The sequence below is a fragment of the Cantharellus anzutake genome (genome assembly GCF_015039405.1).
Source record: "Cantharellus anzutake strain C23 chromosome Unknown EI90scaffold_41, whole genome shotgun sequence".
Lineage (NCBI taxonomy): Eukaryota > Fungi > Basidiomycota > Agaricomycetes > Cantharellales > Hydnaceae > Cantharellus > Cantharellus anzutake.
In genome coordinates, this window is record NW_024066991.1 from 466081 (window position 1) to 482206 (window position 16126).

The 16126-nt window shown below is 46.0% G+C and overlaps 2 protein-coding genes across 2 annotated transcripts; both read left to right on the plus strand.

Moving 5' to 3' along the window:
* Nucleotides 1-296: 296 nt before the first annotated feature.
* EI90DRAFT_3067759 (uncharacterized protein) lies at nt 297-2206 on the plus strand. The gene has a single exon (XM_039061044.1). It carries the CDS (start codon nt 467-469, stop codon nt 2015-2017), a length of 1551 nt encoding a protein of 516 aa, XP_038913543.1. The 5' UTR covers nt 297-466; the 3' UTR covers nt 2018-2206.
* Nucleotides 2207-2359: 153 nt separating this feature from the next.
* On the plus strand, nt 2360-3382 carry EI90DRAFT_3067760 (uncharacterized protein). Its single transcript, XM_039061045.1, has one exon. The coding sequence runs from the start codon at nt 2460-2462 to the stop codon at nt 2976-2978; it is 519 nt and encodes a 172-aa protein (XP_038913544.1). The 5' UTR covers nt 2360-2459; the 3' UTR covers nt 2979-3382.
* The last annotated feature ends 12744 nt before the right edge of the window (nt 3383-16126 follow it).

The following is a 16126-nucleotide window of genomic DNA, read 5'->3' on the forward strand; positions in this document are numbered from 1 at the left end:
CGCGGACGTCGGGCTGACCTCGCAAACGGGCTCCTTGACGCGTTGGGCGTATGTTAGTGAGCAGAATTCGAGCTTCCATATGAACCGCCCGCAATGATTCGTTTTCTGCTGAAACCGGTCACATCGGACACATGGTCGGGGTGACAACAATACAAGGTATTATGGCAAATTGGGATGGAGCACCCCTGCGAAGCACCTTGGAAGGCACAACAACTCATTTCAGGATGAACCAATTTGCCTCAGACTTCGCAGTCTGCACCTTTGTTCCCTCAATCGGGGCCGTGAGATAGGAAGGAGAGTGTTTCACCACAATTTCGACATGCAGGACGTTTTTGTAGTCACGTGCGGACTTAGTGCTGTGAATTGATCCGCCATGATCAACTCGCGTGCGCGAGTCCAGCAGGCAGGACTTCGGCTTCTGCGCCTGCGTATCATTATATAGATCCCAGCCTGTGCTCCAGGATGCATGTCGATGCCCCTTTCTTCCAGCGATTCTCGTACATATAACCTGAACCGGTGGGCACTCTCATCACAGCAGGTTACGGCCCTGCTCGTAGTTTCCCCCAAATCTGCTATATTGTCAGGTGCAACTCCTACCCCCTCGAAATGGAAGCCTGACTTAGACTACCTTTCCTTACAGCATTGCTCTGTTTTTCCTATGGAACCTGAGCGCCATGCCGACGGGGTCAGCTCACCTCTTGAGTATTTCCGGGTCAATGATCTCCCTATCGATATCGTACGCGAGATATTCGTCGAGGTCGCGCACAGTGAAGCGGTGAACAAAATCCGCTCAGAGTCCGACGGCTGTCACGCTGCTCGATTGGTTTCGAGTGTGTGCCGTTTCTGGCGTTTCGTAGCATTCAACGAGCCTCGTCTATGGGCAAAAATCCGACTTGGCCCCAGGAGTGAGGATGTGGAGGAGAAATTGCGATGGTTTTCGGAATACTTAGGGAGATCTAAGAGCGTGCGTTTGGCACTTAGGCTGGTCTTTGACAAAACGTCCACTAAGGAGTTTCGTCAACGTGTCAAAGAGATCGCAAGGCCACATCTTTGTCGTTGCGGTTCCTTCTGCCTTAAGGACTCTGATTTCAACCTACCGAACGAGTGGATCCCTTTCCCGAGCGAATTTCGATCGCTAGAGTATGTTGAGATAGTCTTGGGGTCGTTGACCAGGTCTACCCAGTCCCAATCTGTGGACTTGCGCTTACCGAAGCGCATTCGCTATCTCAGTCTTCACGCCTCACATGAAACCCTTCCCGTTTTCACGTCGGATTCCGAGATCGAGCATCTGTCGCTATTCGTGTACACCGATAGTGCGGCAGCGGGTCTCCTGCGTAACGTCGACCATCTCAAGGCTCTCGATTACGCTGTTATGTATTCCCCTAGTGTAAACCTATCACACATATTCCCCGCTTCATTGCCGCAGCTTGAAAGTCTGGTCATCCCCGGCCAAGGCAAGTTGCCATGCAAGATGGCTCCACGCCTCAAGCACCTTGAATGCCTTTTATCACAGGTGCTACATCCAGACCTATCCTGGTCCGATGGCGTGGGTTTGGCATGGTATCATTGGAAGGGCATTCTGAGGGGTCTCATCTCCTTAAAAATCGGGATGATCCAAAGTTCAGAATTCTTCAAACAGAGGTGCCTTGTTCATTGCTCCATGCTGGAACGCTTGTCGATCCCAATCAGGCAAGGCGGCCATATCGAAATTCTGGAGTTTCTGCTGTCGACCTCGACCTCTGAGCCACTACACTCAAATGCCCAGCCGCCTTCAGAAACCCACTGTCCCAATCTCCGGAACATGTTCCTTTCGATTTCCCTACTACACGAGCCCCAGGCCATTGAACGCCTCTCTCAGTGCATCACTGAGCTCCTTACGACTCGTCCGTGTCTCTTAAAGGTCGAAATCTTCATCCGTGTCGGAACGGTAGAGTCTGATCCGCACACTCGGAGTACGCTCATGATCACTGAGGATCTCCCAAAGGCATTTCCGAGCAGAGTGATCGTTTATTCTTAACATCTTGATGGCAAAGTGCTCCAAGCCCCATGGGTCGCATCTTGCTTTGCCCGTAACGCCCCTATGCTTGCACGGAGCCAGTTATTTCCCTCACGAAATCTTTCATTTCTCTCTCGCCAAATGTAAAATATCCACACTAGATCTGCACTTGGCAGGATGAATTCTATACCTGTCTAATCGTAATCATGTTATTTGTGAAATTGGACTCTACGCAGTGGACAGCGGGATTTGTGTGTGTCGATAAGAACAGATGGCCCACGCTCAACATTCCTCCGATGCAGAAGGGAGAATATCCAACGCTTCGAATTAGGGTCGGGAAATTCCGTTGTTTCTCTCAGTTCTCGCGCCAGTTCGCGCTTGTCATTTTTCGTATCTATCCGCCCCGACTCTGCTTCAGTGGACTCCATAGCTTGAAGTGTGATCGTCTCGCAACGCTCTCCTCATGGATTCCAATCACCAAGCAGTCTTAACACACTCGGAGGATGAGACCCAAGAGGACCTCAAAAACTCCCATATCAATGATTTGCCTATGGAACTCATACGGGAAATCTTCGTTACATTGGATCAAGGTGATCGAGACAAGCTATATTCTCATGACGGTTGCCCTACAGCTCGGCTGATATCAGGGGTCTGCCGCTTCTGGCGTTTCGTAGCACTAAATAAATCGCTTGCCCCCACCATGTTGCCTTGCGAAGTGTCCTTTCTTTCAACAAATGTGTGGTACGGACCTGCGCCTGTCAGGCCAACGCTAGATCCTAAATCTCAGGGATGCCCGTACAATTGTAGTAATGTTACCTATGAGATCGAGCTCCGCGCAGTGGATCGTTTGTGGGATCCAAATGTCGAAACCCATGGCTCGCGTTCAACATTTGTCCGACACGGGTATGTGTGCAACCAACTTATAGGCATTCCTGGCAGCAAAAATCTAGTCGGGATTTTTGGACTTTTTTGGACTTGGTGATGTGGAAGATCCCTCCTTTCGTTCTCCCTTCGAACCCGTCTTCGGAACTTTATTGTCTTTGCATGATACCTTGCAGCAACATGTCATGGAACTTCTAGCATGTGTTGATTACCGTGCTCCCGTTCCTCGTATCTTCCCCGTGGCAGCCATTTGATCACTCCACCTTATTGTCAGTTGAGGCGGCTTGGGCGCAGTGCTGGTGCCCGACATTGCTGATAGATGTTGAGCTTGATCCAGGCTCCCCGACAGTAGTTATCCGCGCATGTTAAAAGCCAACTGGGATCTACGGTGGTGTGGTTTCAGTCCTAATTTTTGTTTGTATGTATAGCCCGATGAGGAGTCGTGCACTCATTCTTTGTTACCGGCATTCTAGCTAACAGATGTTGGGATACCAGCCTTTATTGGAGTGCTTTCAATGATTGCAAATTGAGGTCCTCTTGTGACTTGTGCTGTACCTGAAATCCGAACTTTTCATGTTCGGGAATCGAAGGGAAATTTCGTCCAAATTGAACTTTCGAATCATTTCCCCTTTCCTCTTCGATGACTTCCTATCATCACTGACATTGCTTTAATCTATCGTGGCTACGGATCCAACAGGTGCTTTGAGTCACTCACTCTATAGCAAGGGTATCGGAATCCCACCCACTGGCGACGACCTTGGTATTTCGACTCATGGCTAGCTTTACAACCATGCGAACAATAAATAAATAATAAAATGAAAAGTCCCCGTTTAAGAGGGGAAACCAACTCCACTAAATTCCTCTGTTCACTTCCCATCCCTAATCAGAGCGAGCCAGAGGAAACCCCTTTGAATTTCGACCCAGGGTTTATCGGACTTCGCAACTCGGGGGGCAAACTGTTTTGTTCCCGAATGGGGACGCTCTACTGTACTATCTCAATCTCCAATAATCCTCGCAATATTCCCACTACACGAGCCTCGTGCCGTTGAACCCCTTCCTCATTGCATTATTAATTGAGCCCCACAAAGCCCGCCTGTGTCTCTTAAGGAAATCTCTATCCGTGTATATATAAGTAGCGTCCTGTCTACATGCTCGGCGCATCTCCATGATGATTATGGATCTTCCCGAGGCTTCCCCATGTTTATTCTTCACCTCTCGATTGTGCGGCACTCCAGCCCATTTGTATGCTTACACGAAGCCAGTTGCCTCCGTATGCTCCGGCCCACCCAAGCTGCTCCGTCATGAAATGTTTCCTTCCGCCAAGTTCAAGTCGTTCACCACGGACCTGCGCTTGGTGGTGGCACACCATGTTCCTTAGGAAGTTGAGAGTGGACGTTCAGGAGGGGTTGTATGTCAAAAAAATGGCCTGCTCGCTTGACGCAGATACATGTGGGATCAACTTGAAAACTTTCTCCTCCCAAGTTGTTCCTAATCTGCCTTTGGAACTTTGTTGTTTCCGACAACATGTTAACGACTTGTCAGGGAGCTACTTAACATGTTTCCATCGCCGTACTACTATCCCTCGTATTAATGTTAGTCCTATATATATGTGCCTGATGACTTGGATTGCCTCACGTAACGTCCATTGTGTTGAAGTTAGCTCGCGACTCCACTAGTAGGCAGTGCGGGGATTCAGCCAGGCTTTCCTGTAAGTGCCAAGGGGATATCTCTGGAGACGGTCGAGTGAGTTCTGTTACATTAGGCCTGTCTGTGAGGAACCTCAAGATCGGCTGTCGCCGATGGCTAAGTCCTTAAGGATTAACGAACTCACTAGGTCACTGAGAGAGTCACAGGTCCAAAAGGGCTTGATTTACGGGGTAAATACAAGAGGTTCTGTCTAACTAACAAAACTTGGACGGGTACATATATCCATCAGACTACTTATGTAAGCACACCGCTTACATTCGCCCTCCTGCGAGGACTGGCTACTCGTATCTAAGAACTGGTGTTAGTCAAATGATCGGATATATAGACCTAAGATTACCTTGATCTAACCTTTAACGCCGAGTTCAAAGCTTGAGGCCGGCCACCTCAAGTTTACCCTTACCTCCACATACAACACAACCTAGCTGCAGCTAAAGATGATGAGACTGAGAAGTGGAAAGGGTTATGTACCCATGGTGAGTCGTCGTGACCGTTCCTTCTCAGTAGACACATTGGCTCCTGAGCCAATGATGACTGATGAACAACTTGTACACACCGGGAGTTTGTTGACAGATGCTGTCAAGCTTACTCTTGAGACAGAAAACGAACAAGGTGACCTAGCTACGATGCTGGGAAGCACGCTAGGTGCCAGACAGACCGAAGAGAATGACGAACAAGTCATAGATCCAGTGAGTGATTCTTCAGATTCAGAGAGCGAAGAACATACCGCTCCGGGGACTAGCCCTGTAATTCCCTCCCATACATTGGTAGAGGATGCCCACGAGGCGGATGAGATTATTCCCTCCCATATTATGGTAGAGGATGATATGTCTATAGTTAGTGAACAAGACCTAAGTACAGAACGACAGTTGTCACCAGAGACCCCTATCGCCCCCCTAGATCCCTTGTCTTACCTGAACTCATATGCGGAGTTTGACAAGAAATCTCTCTCACTATCTGATATACTGTCAATGCCAGACCATGCACTCAATAAGATCTTACGTTTCAGAGAACTTGTTGTGAAGCATGAATCTAAACCACAAATGCCGGACCTATGGACAGATACACTTTCAGATGAAGGTGGCGCACAACTGTATTCAGCTACAAAGACTAAAGCCACAGAAGCTTCCACCTCTACCAAGAAGGGTAAAGAGCATGAAACTGTTTCAGTATCACCCACCCCGATTGCCAGACCACAAAGTAGTACAGAATTGGATAACAATAGCGAGTCTGATGAACTGAAGATACAGACCCAGAGGATTCTACAAGAGAGATCTAGCACAGAGACCACTGTTAATGCATTGGCATCTCGTAGGCTAGCTAGACATAAAGCTGCGAGACAGGAATCAATGACACCCAAGGAGCAGGAAAGGAAATCCAAGACTGAATCTATGGTACAGAACCATGCAACAATGAAGGTACCCAAAGCTTCAATGTTCGTACCTCCGTCATCATTCCTAGCGAAACACTTGACTCCGTTGGACACTTCCGATGACAGCAGCAATGACGGCTCCTCATCATCAAATTCATCAAAGAGAACTAGTACCATCCACACTGATGACTCGGACCTACTAAAACTAGGGAAACTGAACAGGATGGGCTCAAGGAACGAGCTCAGTCTCCTATTAACTTTACTCAAAAAGGAAAAACATACAAGTTCGCGAGTAAAAGTCAAAGGTCCAGAACCATACAATGGTGACACGAACTACAATAAATTCGAAGTCTGGTTTGCTGGAATGAAGACCTACTTCGAGTTGAACAAAGTTCGGAAAAGGGATGAAGTGAAGCATCTTCAAAACATGCTAAGTGGCAAAGCCGCATCTTGGTATGTATCGGCCATTGCATTAAGACCACAAGACTGGAACTTGACCACAGCTGTTAAAGCACTATTTGACGAGTGCTTTCCCCCAGAATTCAGACAGATACAACGTGACCATTTTGAACGTTGGACACAACGGAACTCAACTGTCCAGGAATACGTACAGGACATGGATCGCATTAGAAAAAGGATAGATGACATTATGGATCGTCAATTTGTACAAAGGGTGTTCAATGGCCTAGACCAATATTACCGTATCAAACTGTTGGACTATGGGTTTAGTCCTGACACTGGTTCAATAGATGAGTTAAAGGTTATCGCCATGAATGCAGAGCGTTCAAAGAAGATGGTCAAATATGAGGAAAGTCGTAAACGAACCCAGAATCGCCAGAATGAGCGTGAGAAGGGTAAGCAGGTTCCTGAAAGCGTGAAAGGACAAAAGAAACACAGCGAAAATCAGGATAGAGCTGACAAACAGATTGATGATAAGAAAGGAAAGGATCCTGACAAAAAGAATGGAGGGCATAAACCCAGATCTTCATGGACTAGACTGTCCAAGGAAGAAAGCGAGGAGCTATGGGCTAAAGGCTTATGCTTCAACTGTAAACAGTCAGGCCACCTGGTGAAAGACTGCCCTGTGTCTAAAGAGAATCCTAGTGTAAGTGCTCACGCAGTAAACATCAGAAACCTAGAGGACATGATTGAAGATGAGCTCACTCAACACATATATGCCTTAAGCGCTAGCGCTTCAATTCCTAGAACGGCTTATATCGAAGCCAACGTTGCCAAGTATAGAGGGGATAAACTCCAAAAGGAGGGCACAAAACTGACCGATAGCCTGGAGCGTACAACAGCCATCCCTAAAGACATCATGCGAATCCTACCGAAAGGGATGGTTATAAAAACCCACATTAATGGTAGTATCTGTAGAACGTTAGTGGACTCCAGATCACTAGCTAACTTTATATCCACCACTTGTGTGGACCAACTGAAGATCCCGAGTACGAAACTATCTACGGTCCTTCCAGTACAACTTGCAGTCACAGGATCTAGAGTGAACGTCCAACTCAAAGCAATTGTAGACTTCAAGTACGAGGACATTGATTGTAAGAAACGATTCGACATCATGAACATTCATGACTATGATGTGATCTTAGGCACTCCATTCCTATATCAACATTCAGTGCTGTTAGGCCTGAACCTGCCACACCTACATGTCGGATCTGAAAACCCACTATCCCTAAAGAAAGAAGACTCCGTGGTGATTCCTTCCGTGAGATCAGCGATAATTAGCCAAGATTTGGAAAAGTTATGAGAGATGTTGAGGAACGAAGCAATACACCTCTGTAAAGCATTTGATGAAACCCCACTGCCTCCTTTACGAGATATCAATCACTGAATCCCACTCAAGGATGATAAGAAGATCTATAGATTCCGCCGAGCAATGTGCCCGGAACCACTGAGACTGCTATGGGAGAAGAAGTGTGATGTAATGCTGAAATCCGGTCATTGGGTCTACTATAATGGCACTAATGGAATGCCGTTGTTAGTACTCAAGAAGAAACCTGGACCCAATGGAGAAGTCCGCATCCGCACAGTCATAGACAAACGGGAAATCAATGAGAACACGGTGCCGATGTCTTCACCACTTCCAGACATTAAAGCTATACTGGATCGAGTTGCTCGCCATAAGTTCATATCCCTAGTGGATGGTCGAGATGCATATGAACAGATGAGAGTCGAGCCAGCCGATGAGGAGAAGAACTTGATCATTATGCCAGATGGTGTGATGAAGAGCCGGGTTATGTGCCAAGGTGACAAAAATGCCGCTGCAACATGGCAGATGACCATGTGTCACATGTTCGGTCTGTACATTGGAAAATGGATAGACCCATACCTTGGTGACATAATAATTTACTCAAATTCAATCAGTGAACATATTGAACACTGCTGTACTGTGTTCCAACTATTGTGAGAACAAAAGTTCTATTTGTTGACACAAGATAAATTACAGTTCTTTGCGGATGAACTAAAAATTTTGGGTCATGTGATTAATGGGAAAGGGATCAAGATGGATCCAAACAAAGTTGACAGTATCGGGAACTGGAAAATCCCCACAAATGCATCCTTGCTGCACGGATTTTTGGGAGCCATAGGGTACCTAGCACCAAATTGCAGAGGAATCTGCATTCCTATGGGTGTACTAACCCCATTGACGAGTGCCAATAGGATTTGGAAATGGGATGAAAGACACCAACGAGCGTTTGAACAAATTAAAGAGATTGTTCAGAATCACCGCGAGATACACAGAAAGCCACTGGATTACTCCAAGAACGCACCTCCAATAAACCTAATTACAGATGCCTCCCTGACTGGAGCAGGAGGAGTGCTAAGTCAAGGAGAAGACCTGGAAACGGCCCAGATAGCCTGCTTCTGGTCTGGGAAGTTTACACCAACACAACAGAATTACCCTGTCCATGAGCGAGAATTGCTGGCAGTAATTGAATCACTAAAGCACCTGCATAACCAATTACTCGGTTGCAAGTTTAGACTATTTACGGACCACAAACCACTGGAATTCCTTAAGTCCCAACGGAATTTGTCTCAGCGCCAAGCTCGTTGGCTAGATGCACTAAGTGATTTTGATTTCACCATCAATTACTTACCAGGAAAAGAGAATTCATTTTCAGATTCCCTGTCTTGCATATACAGCAGCGAGCCTCTGGGGACAGTACATGCGTCTTCCGAATTTGTGTCAGAAACATTATCCGAAAATGAGAGTGACAAGGATGTTCCTGGGCAGGCATTTTACACAGCTCCTGTGGTCATGGGGCCCGCTGCGATACAAACACAGAAACTACAAGCCCGGCCTCTACCCAAAGGAAAGGCTAGGAAGGATCCCAGTATCGCAAATGGTTGGAACGACCCAGAGGAATCATCAGCCGTCACACAAGAGAGCCTAGAGGAGAGTCCTGAAGAGAAAGTGAAAATCCAAATCAAAGTTCCAAAGCACATGCAAAAGAATCACGAAACGGAGCCTGTACGATCAATGAACTTGAGACTGGATCAAATCCGCTCAGAATTACAATCCGAAAACGCCGAAACACCACCAGGACTCATACCTCTGGTATCAGATTTGGAACCGGGTCTCAAATTACCAGAATTCATTGCAGATAAGTACAGACAAGACATCTTCTTTGCCAAAATCCTAGAAAATCCAACGCACTTCCCGAATTTCTCAGTTATGAAGAATGCCGACAACGAAGCTTTGATTTTTATGAGAAATGGCCAATTTACGGTATTGTGTATTCCAAATGTGACGTTTGGTTCTCATTCTTTGTGCGAGATCATCATATCGCATGCACATTTGATTCTAGCACACTTAGGTGCTGAGAAGACTCAGCTCTACCTGCGACGACATGTCTGGTGGAAAAATTTGCTACAGAGCACCCGAAAATTTTGTGCTTCATGCCCAACCTGCGCCAGAACAAAATCACGTACAACCGCTCCATTTGGTCTCCTGAAAACATTGCCAATCCCTTCTCAACCATGGGAATCCATTGGGATCAACTTTGTCAGGCCAATGCCACTCTCAAAGATGCGGCATGGTGCCTTTGACATGATCTGCACAATCATCGATCACTTTAGTGGGATGGTACATCTGGTACCCACAGTTCAAACCTATACAGCGCATGACATGGCAGAGGTCTTCTTTGATTCAGTGTATAAGTTGCATGGACTGCCACAACGGGTTGTGAGTGATCGCGACAGCCTATTTACTTCAATGTTCTGGACAGAATTGCATAAATTAATAGGTGTAGAACTCCGGCTGTCTAGCGCTTACCACCCTGAAACAGACGGCGCCACAGAACGAGCCCACTGGACGATAGGCCAGATGCTGAGACAGGCAGTGTCTCATAGCCAGAAAGACTGGGCTTCTAAATTACCGGTAATCGAACTAGCAATCAACATGTTGACTTCCAATAGTACAGGTTATTCACCATTTGAATTGAATGGGATCCGACAACCAAACCCGTTGCTCATATCACATGAATCACCGTATCCTGGTATCCAGACGGTAGCAAGAAAAATGGCATCAGTCACTCTTGATGCACACAACGCTCTGATCGACTCAAGAACAAATCAGACTTGGATTACCAACAAACATCGAAAAGAGGTGCCATTTAAAGTAGGCGACCTCGTGTATTTGTCCACAGAGAACCTTAACTTAGGTAAAGGGAAATCACGGAAACTGACGATGAAGTTCATTGGCCCACTGAAGATCATCAGAGAGGTGTCACCAGGTGCGAGCTTTGAATTAGAATTATCAGACGAGTTGAAAGAACGAGGAATACACCCGGTATTTCATTCAAAATTGTTGTGACCTCATATTCCTAATGATGATATCTTATTCCTGAGCAGGAAAATTGATAACTACATGGGGCTAGGAGCATCTGAAAATTCATTTGTCAGGCGAGTCATGCGACATGATGGACAAGGAAAAAACGCCAAGTTTTTCGTGCAGTGGTCAAACGGCTCAAGCAGCTGGGAACCATACTTAGTGCTATGCAGAAGAGCAGCACTGGATGATTACTTAAACATATTGGGAGTGAGCATTTCGAATTTGAAACAGGATGATTTACCGATATCAGACATCACTAAAAGTATAAAAGGACTATCACTTGCGACGATATCCTCAGGACCTGTTACCCACTCGTCCACCCCCCGACACTCTGCACCACCGAACTCAGTTACTCAGAACTTCTCACCAATGTACATGCCATATTCGCACTTTGTTGTTCCCCCTGTCAATTGCAATAATGACGGAGGTATCAGGCCAAGATTCAAACTCATACCGAGCATGACTGCAAAGGAATACGCTGCAGTCTGTCGCTATCTAGCCTTGATAGAAGCAGGTAACAGCGAACCCGGACCTGAGCCGAAGTACTGGCAGGACTGGGTCGAGATTAATGGACTCGTGAATGTCATCCTGAGTGCCATTGAGAGCCATGCCTTGCATTCCCCGTTCTTGGAAGCGCAAGCTATCTTGAATTCCGGAACAGTGATCAGAGCCACTGACAGATACACATGCCCACCAGGTCCTGGATCGACTGGCTGCTGGGGCCGAGGCAGACCTCGCCAGGGTCCATCAGGTCCTTATGGCCCTTATGAACGTCATGGTCGAGGACGCGGCTGTTACATGAAGTACGGACCAAGGTTCAATATGGAGATACTTTTCCTGGTAAGTAATTGATGGTGAAATCAAAATCACTTAGTGCATCTAGCCAACAAGCTTGGCGCTGAGACAAATTCCGTTGGGACTTAAGGAATTCCAGTGGTTTGTGGTCCGTAAATAGTCTAAACTTGCAACCGAGTAATTGGTTATGCAGGTGCTTTAGTGATTCAATTACTGCCAGCAATTCTCGCTCATGGACAGGGTAATTCTGTTGTGTTGGTGTAAACTTCCCAGACCAGAAGCAGGCTATCTGGGCCGTTTCCAGGTCTTCTCCTTGACTTAGCACTCCTCCTGCTCCAGTCAGGGAGGCATCTGTAATTAGGTTTATTGGAGGTGCGTTCTTGGAGTAATCCAGTGGCTTTCTGTGTATCTCGCGGTGATTCTGAACAATCTCTTTAATTTGTTCAAACGCTCGTTGGTGTCTTTCATCCCATTTCCAAATCCTATTGGCACTCGTCAATGGGGTTAGTACACCCATAGGAATGCAGATTCCTCTGCAATTTGGTGCTAGGTACCCTATGGCTCCCAAAAATCCGTGCAGCAAGGATGCATTTGTGGGGATTTTCCAGTTCCCGATACTGTCAACTTTGTTTGGATCCATCTTGATCCCTTTCCCATTAATCACATGACCCAAAATTTTTAGTTCATCCGCAAAGAACTGTAATTTATCTTGTGTCAACAAATAGAACTTTTGTTCTCACAATAGTTGGAACACAGTACAGCAGTGTTCAATATGTTCACTGATTGAATTTGAGTAAATTATTATGTCACCGAGGTATGGGTCTATCCATTTTCCAATGTACAGACCGAACATGTGACACATGGTCATCTGCCATGTTGCAGCGGCATTTTTGTCACCTTGGCACATAACCCGGCTCTTCATCACACCATCTGGCATAATGATCAAGTTCTTCTCCTCATCGGCTGGCTCGACTCTCATCTGTTCATATGCATCTCGACCATCCACTAGGGATATGAACTTATGGCGAGCAACTCGATCCAGTATAGCTTTAATGTCTGGAAGTGGTGAAGACATCGGCACCGTGTTCTCATTGATTTCCCGTTTGTCTATGACTGTGCAGATGCGGACTTCTCCATTGGGTCCAGGTTTCTTCTTGAGTACTAACAACGGCATTCCATTAGTGCCATTATAGTAGACCCAATGACCGGATTTCAGCATTACATCACACTTCTTCTCCCATAGCAGTCTCAGTGGTTCCGGGCACATTGCTCGGCGGAATCTATAGATCTTCTTATCATCCTTGAGTGGGATTCGGTGATTGATATCTCGTAAAGGAGGCAGTGGGGTTTCATCAAATGCTTTACAGAGGTGTATTGCTTCGTTCCTCAACATCTCTCATAACTTTTCCAAATCTTGGCTAATTATCGCTGATCTCACGGAAGGAATCACCACGGAGTCTTCTTTCTTTAGGGATAGTGGGTTTTCAGATCCGACATGTAGGTGTGGCAGGTTCAGGCCTAACAGCACTGAATGTTGATATAGGAATGGAGTGCCTAAGATCACATCATAGTCATGAATGTTCATGATGTCGAATCGTTTCTTACAATCAATGTCCTCGTACTTGAAGTCTACAATTGCTTTGAGTTGGACGTTCACTCTAGATCCTGTGACTGCAAGTTGTACTGGAAGGACCGTAGATAGTTTCGTACTCGGGATCTTCAGTTGGTCCACACAAGTGGTGGATATAAAGTTAGCTAGTGATCTGGAGTCCACTAACGTTCTACAGATACTACCATTAATGTGGGTTTTTATAACCATCCCTTTCGGTAGGATTCGCATGATGTCTTTAGGGATGGCTGTTGTACGCTCCAGGCTATCGGTCAGTTTTGTGCCCTCCTTTTGGAGTTTATCCCCTCTATACTTGGCAACGTTGGCTTCGATATAAGCCGTTCTAGGAATTGAAGCGCTAGCGCTTAAGGCATATATGTGTTGAGTGAGCTCATCTTCAATCATGTCCTCTAGGTTTCTGATGTTTACTGCGTGAGCACTTACACTAGGATTCTCTTTAGACACAGGGCAGTCTTTCACCAGGTGGCCTGACTGTTTACAGTTGAAGCATAAGCCTTTAGCCCATAGCTCCTCGCTTTCTTCCTTGGACAGTCTAGTCCATGAAGATCTGGGTTTATGCCCTCCATTCTTTTTGTCAGGATCCTTTCCTTTCTTATCATCAATCTGTTTGTCAGCTCTATCCTGATTTTCGCTGTGTTTCTTTTGTCCTTTCACGCTTTCAGGAACCTGCTTACCCTTCTCACGCTCATTCTGGCGATTCTGGGTTCGTTTACGACTTTCCTCATATTTGACCATCTTCTTTGAACGCTCTGCATTCATGGCGATAACCTTTAACTCATCTATTGAACCAGTGTCAGGACTAAACCCATAGTCCAACAGTTTGATACGGTAATATTGGTCTAGGCCATTGAACACCCTTTGTACAAATTGACGATCCATAATGTCATCTATCCTTTTTCTAATGCGATCCATGTCCTGTACGTATTCCTGGACAGTTGAGTTCCGTTGTGTCCAACGTTCAAAATGGTCACGTTGTATCTGTCTGAATTCTGGGGGAAAGCACTCGTCAAATAGTGCTTTAACAGCTGTGGTCAAGTTCCAGTCTTGTGGTCTTAATGCAATGGCCGATACATACCAAGATGCGGCTTTGCCACTTAGCATGTTTTGAAGATGCTTCACTTCATCCCTTTTCCGAACTTTGTTCAACTCGAAGTAGGTCTTCATTCCAGCAAACCAGACTTCGAATTTATTGTAGTTCGTGTCACCATTGTATGGTTCTGGACCTTTGACTTTTACTCGCGAACTTGTATGTTTTTCCTTTTTGAGTAAAGTTAATAGGAGACTGAGCTCGTTCCTTGAGCCCATCCTGTTCAGTTTCCCTAGTTTTAGTAGGTCCGAGTCATCAGTGTGGATGGTACTAGTTCTCTTTGATGAATTTGATGATGAGGAGCCGTCATTGCTGCTGTCATCGGAAGTGTCCAACGGAGTCAAGTGTTTCGCTAGGAATGATGACGGAGGTACGAACATTGAAGCTTTGGGTACCTTCATTGTTGCATGGTTCTGTACCATAGATTCAGTCTTGGATTTCCTTTCCTGCTCCTTGGGTGTCATTGATTCCTGTCTCGCAGCTTTATGTCTAGCTAGCCTACGAGATGCCAATGCATTAACAGTGGTCTCTGTGCTAGATCTCTCTTGTAGAATCCTCTGGGTCTGTATCTTCAGTTCATCAGACTCGCTATTGTTATCCAATTCTGTACTACTTTGTGGTCTGGCAATCGGGGTGGGTGATACTGAAACAGTTTCATGCTCTTTACCCTTCTTGGTAGAGGTGGAAGCTTCTGTGGCTTTAGTCTTTGTAGCTGAATACAGTTGTGCGCCACCTTCATCTGAAAGTGTATCTGTCCATAGGTCCGGCATTTGTGGTTTAGATTCATGCTTCACAACAAGTTCTCTGAAACGTAAGATCTTATTGAGTGCATGGTCTGGCATTGACAGTATATCAGATAGTGAGAGAGATTTCTTGTCAAACTCCACATATGAGTTCAGGTAAGACAAGGGATCTAGGGGGGCGATAGGGGTCTCTGGTGACAACTGTCGTTCTGTACTTAGGTCTTGTTCACTAACTATAGACATATCATCCTCTACCTGCAGGGAGAGAAAATTGACTTCTGCATAGTGGGCATCCTCTACCATAATATGGGAGGGAATAATCTCATCCGCCTTGTGGGCATCCTCTACCAATGTATGGGAGGGAATTACAGGGCTAGTCCCCGGAGCGGTATGTTCTTCGCTCTCTGAATCTGAAGAATCACTCACTGGATCTATGACTTGTTCGTCATTCTCTTCGGTCTGTCTGGCACCTAGCGTGCTTCCCAGCATCGTAGCTAGGTCACCTTGTTCGTTTTCTGTCTCAAGAGTAAGCTTGACAGCATCTGTCAACAAACTCCCGGTGTGTACAAGTTGTTCATCAGTCATCATTGGCTCAGGAGCCAATGTGTCTACTGAGAAGGAATGGTCACGATGACTCACCATGGGTACGTAACCCTTTCCACTTCTCAGTCTCATCATCTTTAGCTGCAGCTAGGTTGTGTTGTATGTGGAGGTAAGGGTAAACTTGAGGTGGCCAGCCTCAAGCTTTGAACTCGGCGTTAAAGGTTAGATCAAGGTAAATCAAGAGTGTAGGGATGTGAAAAAATGTGAGGAACCTCAAGATCAGCTGTCACCGATGGCTAAGTCCTTAAGGATTAACGAACTCACTAGGTCACTGAGAGAGTCACAGGTCCAAAAGGGCTTGATTTACGGGGTAAATACAAGAGGTTCTGTCTAACTAACAAAACTTGGATGGGTATATATATCCATCAGACTACTTATGTAAGCACACCGCTTACACTGTCATGGCGCTACTTTGTTGATGTGCATTAGTCCTTCAGTTTGATTCAGCAATAGGTTCAAGTTTAG